This window comes from Sinocyclocheilus anshuiensis, unplaced genomic scaffold, assembly GCF_001515605.1.
Source record: "Sinocyclocheilus anshuiensis isolate Anshui unplaced genomic scaffold, SAMN03320099.WGS_v1.1 scaffold596, whole genome shotgun sequence".
Lineage (NCBI taxonomy): Eukaryota > Metazoa > Chordata > Actinopteri > Cypriniformes > Cyprinidae > Sinocyclocheilus > Sinocyclocheilus anshuiensis.
This window is the reverse complement of record NW_015554089.1, coordinates 99340-110825: the sequence shown is the minus strand read 5'-3', so window position 1 is coordinate 110825 and position 11486 is coordinate 99340. Positions and strand designations below refer to the sequence as shown.

Below are 11486 nucleotides of genomic sequence, written 5' to 3'. Positions count from 1 at the left end.
GTAGATTGTGAAAGAATGATTATCAGTTCCACACACAGAGATATATAAATTCTACATTTATTTAAACGAGGGGAAAAAACTTCACTGGTATCGGATCGGTATCAGTATCCCTAGGTATCGGAATCGATATCGATATCGGAGGCGAAAAAGGCGGATCGGAACATCCCTAATTTCCTCTTTTCTGATCATTTGGAATGAGGATAAGAAAAAAAAAAAAAACAAACGATGTAAATAAGTTCAAACATCAATTCAATATCTACTATTTCCTGAATATTACTGATGAACTGATCAAAAAGTAGGTTACTGTTCATATGCGTTTTACTACTATATAGTATAGTAATATACTAATAATTTTGTACTTTCTCCTATTTTATTGTTGGTTTCCTCTTTTCTGATCGATTGCTATTTCCTGAATATTACTGATGAACTGATCAAAAAGTAGGTTACTGTTCACATGCGTTTTACTACTATATAGTATAGTAATAATTTAGTACTTTCTCCTGTTTTATTGTTGGTTTGCTCTTTTCTGATCATTTGGAATGAGGATAAAAAGAAAAAAAAAACATGCAAATAAGTTCAAACATCAATTCAATATCTACTATTTCCTGAATATTATTAAATTCAAGATGGCCGCCCCTGATGACGTCATAATATGCAAATTAGATGAGTATATTTACACCCCACATAAATTTTCGGTCATGCCCAACATTTTTCTAATTTACAGTAGATCTCTATCTTTAAGCCCTTTCAAGCCACACGCTTTTGAAATCTTTATGTCAAAATCCAGCATTTTTTCCAAAAAACCCTGGCGCCTAAAAGGTTTTAAGTATCTGCTATACTGTTATAAATACATTTACATTACAAACTATCAGAATTTTATCTTGCTTTTTGTCTATATAAATATCAGCATCTGTACCATGTTGCATATTTTTGCTCAGTTTGAGTCTCTAACTGTTTGAGTTCAGAATAAAACTGAACTTTTTTCCCCTCAATATTCTTACTAAATAAGCCATAAAAGCCTGATTGATCAAATACACACATATTGGTCAACAGATGTTGTATTAAATAGTGCTTTATCAATAAAATGACACCGACATTGATTGATCAAATACACACTCGCAGACTTTTTATTTTATTTTGTATAAAGGTTAAATAAACTGTTCCATTTAAAAAATTGATTTCATATTATTATGTCAGGCTTTATAGGGTTAAAGTCTAGACAAACCAACCATTCAATTCCCCATTTATTCCTCTTGTGAAATACATCACAGTTTCTGACCTGTGTACAGCATGGGTTCATCTGGTAAGAGGAGCTGTGGTTGCTCATCGGCGTGTAGATTGGCTGTCCGTTCAGCCACGGCGTCATGGCCTTCTGCGCCTCCTTCATCAGCCTGTGCTGCATCACCGCTAAACAGACATAATAGGGCATTATGGAGAGTGCCTTTATCTCTGTGTTCAGTGAAAGAAGCTGATGGTTTTTGTGTTTGAACCTTTCTCGGGGCAGCAGCAGGTTTGAGGGCAGCAGGGGCAGCGCACATAACAGCAGCACTTCTGCGGGCAGCACTGACAGCAACAGATACAGAAGAGAATGATGAGTGCCAGCACGCCGAGGATGATGAGGAGAACCGTCAACCAATCTAACAGAACAAACCACAACACACATTCAGACATGCACTGATGATTAGGCTATGTTTATCTGTTCATGATGATACGGCTCCATTCATCTACACAAATCAGTCCAGGATTTTCACTGAAGTACTAAAGTCAGTTCCAGTCATTTGCTACTTTATATCTTGTTGTGTTTGTCTTTTCTCTCATGTAATTGTTCCATGATTGGTCCTAATCATGTGTTCATGTGTGGTGATTTATAAGCATCTCTACATGTTGTAATTGAGTATGAGTTTGCTCCTATTTTGAATGCAATTAAAAGTTTTTAACGTGTCCGTTATTTTTAAAAGAATTATAATTATACTATTATAATTTGTACAATTATAAAGTGTCCATTCATGATTTTTTTGTCGTTGTGTTAAAGGGTTTTTGTTCTGTAGAGTTTAATGAACACACTCATGTTAGTACAGTAATCAGGTAATTAACTTACGGTACACTATAAGTTTCATCTCTTGGTCTGAATCTCCGACTGTGTCTCCAGGTGCTTCCACAGAGCAGAAATACATCCCGTTAGCCCACCACATTACCTCATTGATGACCAGATCAGCCTCTGATCGAACACAAACATACAGTCAGCAAAATCACAGAAAACACTCATTTACCCCATCATCACCACAGGAATATCTGTACTAGGACAACAATGACTAATCAATAACAAAAAAAATTGTCTACTTCATGGAAATCAAACTAGCTGACAAATAACAAAAGTCAGGTCTCATTCAGTTCACTTTGCAGTAGGGCTGGGCAATATACATAAAATTTTATATTATTCCAAATTTTTATGATAATCGATAGATCTCAATGTTTTTGCATTTGCTCCAGAATACTTAAATAGGTGATATCCTTCTGCCCCATTAAAAATGATTAGGATAGAACAGCTACATTCAAAATGTTACGTGCAAAACACACAGTTTCTTCTTTTTACTAAATTAACACATGTAACTAACAATTAGAAAAAAAAAAGTGCATTTTGACAGCTTCTTTGGAACAATGTAATTCACATACTATATTCCACACTGTGGAGCCGGGGTAAATTATGCAAGTGTTTCACAAGTTATAGCTAAGAACACAAGTCTGTTAACAGTTTCTGGTTTAAGAGATGCTCTGTGGCATGACACTATGTTCCCACTGGCGCTAAAAACTCTTTCAGATGGGGAACTAGATGCTGGAACACATAAGAACTTCTTGGCTAGTTTGCAGGAGTGAAACTGCCTATTGGTACCATCTTTGGCACATTAATTTTCAACAATATTCAATTCACAATATCCTGTAATTATATATTTGATTATCACGATAATACCTCTAATATTTGATATATCACCCAGATCTACTTTACAATAGTAAAAAAAAGAAGCTAAATTAGCTAGTTAGCAGGCTCTTTTAATTCATGATATATTGAAAACACTGAGTCTGGGGCGTCTCACACAAGGATAGGGTTGGGTACCGAAACCCGTTACATATTAGAAAATAAGAACAAAATAAACAATAATAAAGCATAGATAAATACAATATAAAAAGTTACAAACAAAATAAGGTCTAACTGTAGTATTTAGATACAGAAATGTAATAATTATGTGTAAAATAACACTGCATAGTGTTCACTGTGTAAATTAAATATAGATTAATCTTTGTCAAAGCTGTGTTTTGTTGTTTGATGGGCATTACTGCAGCAGGTATTTATAGGCTGCTGTCCCTTTAAAGGGTTAGTTCACCCAAAAATGAAAATTCTGTGATTAATTACTCGCCCTCATGTCGTTCCAAACCCGTAAGACTTTCTTCATCTTCAGAACGCAAATCAAGATATTTTTGATGAAGTCCGAGAGCTTTCTGACCCTCCATAGACAGCAAGGGAACTACCACATTCAAGGTGCAGAAACATAGTAAGGACATCGTTAAAATAGTCCATGTGACATCAGTCACACAAGAATAGGGTTGGGTACCGAAACCCGTTACCAATATGGCACCGGTACCTATGTAATCGGTATGTACAAGAACCGAATCAGAACGCAGATTTCGGTGCCTCAGTTCGGTGCCATGCCTGAGCGATCGATTGAAATATTTGTCCTCTGGTTATCCGAAAAGGACGTAAGAAACATCATCACCGGCACTGCACGAAAAATTATTTCCCAACTGAGAAAATGCACGTGAACTCAAGTCTGCTTCCTTCTGTGATCTGATGTGGCTTCTTGTCACAGAATGAGGCAGAAAATATGCTCCATAGGCTACTGTAAAAAGAATACATCGATTAGCAATGGATTATAAATATACTTAATTGTTATGAAAATACCAGAAACTATATTGTCGCAGTCGAGTGTTTATTGTCTTTGTTTTTTCATTCAAAACGTTTATATTTTCTGTTTACTCAGTTACAGCTATAATGGCGATGCCTTTGTCCATATAAGGGATTTCCTGGAGGGTCATGAGTAACGCTACTTCTGTGACTGGATATGTGGATTTTCTGTGCGAGGGCGCCCTCTGGCGTTCAGTAAGAATGAAACAGACATCATGTGTTTATAGTGCTAATGGCCAATCCATCATTTTTTGGGGGAATTTATTTATTTATTTATTTATAATAAGTATCGGTTCAGGCACCGTTTAGGCACTGTAACCGTTTTAAAAGTATCGATTTGGCACCGGTATCGAAAAAAACCCAAACGATACTCAACCCTACACAAGGATTGTGTTAATGCTAATTTCTCTATCGCTCAAGTTTTATTCTAGCTCACTATAGTCCATTATCACTCAGGTTTGACTAGTTCACTATCACTGGTTTGAGTGTAGTTCACCATCGCTCAGGTTTGATTCTGGTTCAACACTCAGGTTTGATTCTAGTTTAGTATAGTTCACTATTACTCAGGTTTGTAATGGTTCAACGGATCACAAAACTTATGGTTTGGATCATATGGTTTTTGAGTCACTGATCGGATCAGCAAGAAAAATATATTTCAATTTAACTTTGCTTTCCATTTATTAAAACTAAGTACTTTTTTGATACCACAGCAAAAACTACAAACCTAACTAAGAAAGTTCAAACATGATTAAAGACAAGTGAACAGCCAGTAAAAAAAAATGAGAACAAATGCAAATTACAAGCATAGATAAATACAACAGAACAAAGTTATAAATAAAATAAGGTCGGTAGTATTCAGGTATAGAAATGTAATAATTAAGTGTAAAATAACACTGCATAGTGTGCACTGTATAAATTAAATATAGATTAATCTTTGTCAAAGCTGTGTTTTGTTGTTTGATGGGCATTACTGCAGCAGGTATTTATAGGCTGCTGTCCCTTTAAAGGGTTAGTTCACCCAAAAATGAAAATTCTGTGATTAATTACTCGCCCTCATGTCGTTCCAAACCCGTAAGACCTCCGTTCATCTTCGGAACACAAATTAAGATATTTTTGATGCATTCTGACAGCTCGCTGACCCTCCCATAGACCGCAAGGGTACTACCACGATCAACGTCCAGAAACGTAGCAAGGAGATCGGTAAAATTATCCATGTGACATCAGGGGTTCAACCGTAATATTACGAAGCTACGGGAATACTTTTTGTGCGCAAAAGAAAAAAAAAAAACTACTTTATTCAACAATTCGTCTCCTCCGCGTCACCCTTGCGCCATTTTGGAGAGTATCCACTGAATGCAAACAGTGTATGTTGTTCTGTGTCAGCCGCACCACAAGCTGTTTGCGTTCAGTGGATACTCTCCAAAATCGTGGTAGTTGATCGTGGTAGTACCCTTGCTGTCTATGGGAGGGTCAGAGAGCTGTCAGATTCCATCAAAAATATCTTAAATTGTGTTCCGAAGATGAACGGAGGTCTTACGGGTTTGGAACGACATGAGGGTGAGTAATTAATGGCAGAATTTTCATTTTTGGGTGAACTATCCCTTTAAGACCTGATGCACGGATCCAATATAATGATACACATCCAATTTCTTTCTCAGTGGTTTTTGTTCACTTAAGACATAAGATGGGTATTTTGTCATAATTTTATGTGTATGTGTCTGTTCAAATGCAAGGAGATGCGAAAGAGGATTCAGTTCGGTGTTCCTGCGCTGTTCGAAACGCGCCTCTCTGCGTGTGCGCCAGGGCCGTGCACTGGGGGGTGGCCCAGTGGCTAGAGCCACTGCCCCTCTGCCCTCATTGGCTGAGGTGCCCTTCTTCAATATATATTCTGATTAGTTTTGTGTGACTGATCAGTGATCAAGTTATTATATGCAGCTAGTATGAGTAACAAAATGCGTTCCCTGTGTGGCTGTGTCCATATCTGACTGCTATAATAATGCAACAACTGACACTTCAAATCAACTTTTAAATGTCAACTTTTACAAAAAGTAGTCTTTAATAGTCTATAAATACTGTATATAACCGAATACATAATCTAATACAAGTAATTGTTTGAAAACAATGTTCCCAGCAACTAGGGAATACACAGCCCTGTTATATATATATATATATATATATATATATAAAATAGTATAATATATTAGTATATATATATATATATATAGTATAGCATATATATTAGTATATTAGTTCAAGGTATATATATTAATATATTAGTTCAATCATTTTTGTCTTTAACATTTTGTATTTCTAAATATTTCCTCTAAATTATGCACCATGGCTGTATTCAACAACCCGATCTTCCTTCCTGGTATTGTAGTACTTTTAAAGTTTTCTCACCGGTGAATGACACATGATGTAGCTCAGCGGTTAATCCAGTCCTCGCTAGGGTTGGGTATCGTTTGAGTTTTTTACGATACCGGTGCAAAATCGATACTTTTAAAACGGTACCGGTGCCTAAACTGATACTTTAAATAAATAAATAAATACCCAAAATAGGATGGATTGGCCATTATTGAGCTCTATAAACACATTTAATGTCTGTTTCATTCATACTGGATGCTAGAGGGCGCCCTCGCGCAGAAATTCCACATGTGCATCACAGAAGTAATGAGTTTGCAGTTGTTCATTTGATGCTGATTGCTGAAGGATGGATTTGCACAAGTGGGGAGGTTGGAGGATTGACAGTGTAAGAAAAACAGATGAGGGGACCCCTTTGTTTGCTCAGTGGCTTCCTTAAAGTCCGTCCAGATCTGTGACAGGCACAGAAGTATTGGCAGAAACTGAAGCACAAGACTGCCATGCAGATCTCTTGTGATGGCAATGGAATGGTGCGCACTGTGGGAAAATGTTTGGCCACTGAGGCTGCACGCTTGTTAGTTAATGTGAAAATGAAAATTGTCATTTACTTACACTTTGTCTTTACAAACCTGTATGACTTCTGTGGAATACAAAAGAAGATATTTTGAATAACTGTTTGTGTCCATACAATAAAAATCTTAGGAGTCTAGTGTTGTTTTGCACCCCATTGACTTTCATTGTATGGACCAAAATAGTTCTTTAAAATATTGTCTTTTGACATACAGGTTAGGAACGCCGTGAGGGTGAGTAAATGGTGACATCATTTTCAGTTTTGGGTAAACTACCACTTTAAGTGGCAGCTGTGTGTTTGACTTCATATTGGTTGGGGTCATTACATGACAGAAGACAAAAGTCATGGAAAAAGATATTTAACAGCTAAGAATAGGTGAAGAAAAGGTGTTGTATACACCTTTTAGGTGTTGTCCCCATGATGGTTGGATTGAGGCTATTATGTAGATTATCATTTAAAATGGCGTTTAAATATGCATCATCATAATGACAGTCACAGGACAGGTAGCGCTCTTAATTTTCTTGGCATGCTCTTAATATGTGTATAGGTCACAATCAGGTCCTGTGGCTCACCCTCTTCTCGCTGTCATCATGTTGTCACCACTGAACCAGCTCTCCAGCTCACAGACTAATGTCAAGAGGCCTGAATAGGTGGTGCGTGAGGACCACAACAGCGTGAATACATGGACGATGTTTCCTATACTCTGAGAGAATTTGTATGTTATATGGGTTTGGCAGGGTGGTGTTCAGAATGACTCAGGATTAACTCTTTCTTGACCACTTCCCTGTATGTGGGTGTGTGAGAGGGCGTGCGCGCTTGTGTTTATGCTGAACGTCTGACGTAAAGAGGAGCTGTAGTTAGGCCTGGCTTAAAAAATGCATGCAACATGCACTACCGTTCAAAAGTTTGGAGTCAGCCTTTTTTTTTTTTTTTTAAGTTGATCAAAACTAACTGTAAAGACTTTTATAATGATACAAAAGATGCTGTTTTTTTAAGCTTTCTATATATCACACAATCCTGGGAAAAAGTATCAGTTTCCACAAAAATATTTATTAAGCACACAGCATATTAATAAGAAATATTTCTTGAGTGCCATCAGCATATTAAAATGATTTCTGAAGGATCATGTGTCACTGAAAACTGGTAAAATGGCTGCTGAAAATTCAGCTTTGCTGTCACATGAATAAATTACATTTTAAAATGTATTAAAATAGAAAACAGTTCTTTTAAATTGAAATAATATTTCTGTATTTTTGATCAAATAAGTGGTTAGCATGACCAATGAATAGCCTGAATTTGGCTATTCTTTGGTCATAACTTTGTTTTATTTTAAGAGAAAAGTAGTTGTCACAGTGTCCTTATTTCCAGTTTCAGGGTAAAAACTTCATCCTTGCTGGTTGTATTTCAGATGACTAGTAGGTCCATTGCTTTGAATCTTAATGGAATCTGCCAGTTGTGTTTTGATAGCTGGAGTTTGTGGAATATTTCTGAGTTGGCTTTATGAGTGGATCAGTTAAAGCAATCAGTCAGGTAACTATAAAAAGCGCGTTCAAGCACCTTGCCTTTGTTATGCAATGATGGTAAATTCACTAATGGATGTTAAGTAGCCTGACCATATTTGAAATCAATAATCATTTCTCATGCTGTTTGTTTGATTTCTTAACAGTGCTACTACAGTTTATATCCCAATTGATAATACTTTTATTTGAAAGTAGCAGTTCTGTTTTGTCTTAAGTAGGGTTGGGTATCGATTGGGTTTTTTATGATACCGGTGCAAAATCGATACTTTTAAAACGGTACCGGTGCCTAAACTGATACTTTAAATAAATAAATAAATACCCAAAATAGGATGGATTGGCCATTATTGAGCTCTATAAACACATTTTTCATTCATATCATTCATACTGGATGCTAGAGGGCGCCCTCGCGCAGAAATTCCACATGTGCATCACAGAACTCAGGAAAGGAAATCCCTTATATGGACAAAGGCATCACTATTATATCTGTAACTGAGTAAACAGAAGATATAAACGTTTTGAATGATAAAACAAAGACAATAAACACTCGACTGCGACAATGTATAGTTTGTGTTATTCAAGCCATCTTTGGTATTTTCATCATAATTAAGTATATTTATAATCCATTGCTAATCAACCTAGTCTTTTTCCATATGCTTTTTACAGTATATTTTCTATTTTCTGCCTCATTCTGTGACAAGACGCTACATCAGATCACAAAAGGAAGCAGTTGTGGACGTTATAGTTTATAGTGTTCTCTTTTGTTGGACAACAGGTTTAGAAACGCTTCTCATTGCAAGTCAATACAAGGGAAGTATAGCTTTAGTAGGGTGACCATATTTTCGTTTTTCAAAAAGAGGACAGTAGGAGGCGGTGTTCATGGGCGGGGCTTTGCCTAACAGTATAAGTATAAGTTTGTTTGCTGTTTTTATAATAAATAAAAAGAAAACAAGTAGAAAGAATAGAAAAGGAATAGAATAGGGAATGCTAGTGTTAGAGGGTCATTTTTAAATAAAATTAAAACAAGTCAATAGAACAGAAAAAGAATAGATAATACAAGTGTAAGAAGGTCATTATTTATAATAAATAAAAAAAATAAATAGAAAGAATAGAGAAAGAATAGATAATGCTAGTGTTAGAGGCTCTTCTTTCTTTATAAATAAAACAAGTAGTTAGAATAGAAATAGAATAGAGAGTGCAAATGTTAGAGGGTCAAGTTTTTTAATAAAAAAAAAACGGAGATAAAATTAGAATTAGCATTATAATAGAGAGTGCTAGGGTTAGAGGGTGAAATGAAGATGAAAGAGATGTGTTTTCAGCCGTTTCTTGAAAATATTAAGGACTCAGCAGCTTGGATTGAGTTGGGCAGGTCATTCCACCAGGAGGGGACAGTTAATATAGAAGACCATGAAAGTTTTATCATAGGTAGAATGCAAAATGTTTCAATACAAGCATTTCAGTCAAATGTAATTTATGCAATATTTCAAACCTTTAACCCACTTGGGAAAATCAACCCATGGCAACAGTTTAAAAGTAGCCCAATTCTGTGGAAATAACGCGGACTTGGCAACCCTGCATCCAACAAGAGCTGTAGGTTAAAAGTAGCCCAATTCTGTGGAAAAAACGCGGACTTGGCAACCCTGCATCCAGCAAGAACTACCGGAGTCAGATTTGACTGATCACAGGTCGAGAATAAGGAGAGATGACTGACAAGACCATGCTTGAGTATCTTGCAAGATGTGCTCCCTTTACACAGAGTCCGTGTGATCGCGAAATCGAAAGTGAAAGTAAACAGCGCAAACGCTCATTCAAAAATATTTAAATACACCGCATCCTGAGAGTGGCTCCCTGATGCGGCAAAATTATACACAATATTAGAATGTTTAAAGGATTGGATACGCAAATCGCGGGAGCGAAACACATGTTGCGGGAGCAGGCAGCAATGGTCAGAGATTCAGCGGGAGCGGGATTAAGAGAACAGCCGAATCACAGACATTTTGGGCAATTAAGAAATCCCGGCCGGATGCATTTTTGTAGGTCCAAAAAGAGGACATGTCTGGGGAAAAGAGGACGTATGGTCACCCTAGCTTTAGGCATTTTAATTTAAGAATGTTTAGCTTAGCTAGCTAACGGTATCTACCTGCTGCCATCAGAGCAAGTGTAATTACTGCATTCACGTGCTCCTCGGATGCTCTCATTTCCCTTTCCGACTTGCTTTCGTGAATTTTCTCAGTCGAAAAATTATTTTTCATGTGTGGTGCCGGTGATCCTTACATCCGTTTCGGAGAACACTTTCGATCGCTCAAGCATTTAAGTGGCACCGAAATCTGCGTTCTGATTGGGTTCTAGTACATACCGGTTACATAGGTACCCACCGGGTTTCGGTACCCAACCCTAGTCCTCGCGCCAGCTCGTTAGAAGTGAGCTACGTGCATGAACTGTGTTCCGATCGATATGATCCCTACACAGTGTTCATTGCTCCCTACTCCCTGACCCTGGGAAATCCATTGAAGTTTACCTCACTTCGGAACATGGGTTGGAATTGGGAACCACTGATGTAGCCTATTGTAGTAATGTTGTCTCTGGAATTCTGGTCTGTGAGCGTAAATGCGTTAAGGGGGCGTGGCTTTGGATGGCGATTGCAGGGAGTGTGGGACGTTCGCTTTCAGTGCTATCAGGCTAAAGTTAGCATTTTCCAAGATCTCCTACTGCACGAAAGCGCTTGCTAACTGGAGCTGCTTCAGTGATCACGCATCAGTTGTCTCTCAAAGGTAAGGCAGCAGCAGACCTTGCTTAAATTGCAATAGATCCCAATCCACTAACGTTGCACTGAAGTTGCAAAACACCTCAATATTATGTCTGTTTTCCGCGATGCGGAAAACGCGGATGGAATCGCGGAATCCAGTCATATAAATGGAATTTACTGTATGACGCGGAATGTCACGGAATTTGTCAAAGTTTGGATGAATTAATCAAAAGTAGGTCAGTACACTTAAATAGAGTTGCGATATGGACTAGTATCTGTAAATATTAAGCTGCAAAAATACTATTTAAATATGAATCCTGCATGTTCTGCGTG

General features: G+C 37.2%; 1 protein-coding gene across 1 annotated transcript in view; it reads right to left on the bottom strand.

Annotated features, from left to right (window-relative positions):
- LOC107669260 (immunoglobulin-like domain-containing receptor 1) overlaps positions 1-11486 on the bottom strand; it is a 49155-nt gene that overhangs the window by 32283 nt on the left and 5386 nt on the right. Inside the window, exons 2-5 of the mRNA XM_016461442.1 lie at positions 2943-2968; positions 2099-2227; positions 1491-1637; positions 1288-1407 (exon numbers count right to left, since the gene is read on the bottom strand). Of these exons, the coding sequence (XP_016316928.1) occupies positions 1288-1407; positions 1491-1637; positions 2099-2227; positions 2943-2968 (422 nt within the window). The remainder of the gene's footprint in view (positions 1-1287; positions 1408-1490; positions 1638-2098; positions 2228-2942; positions 2969-11486) is intronic.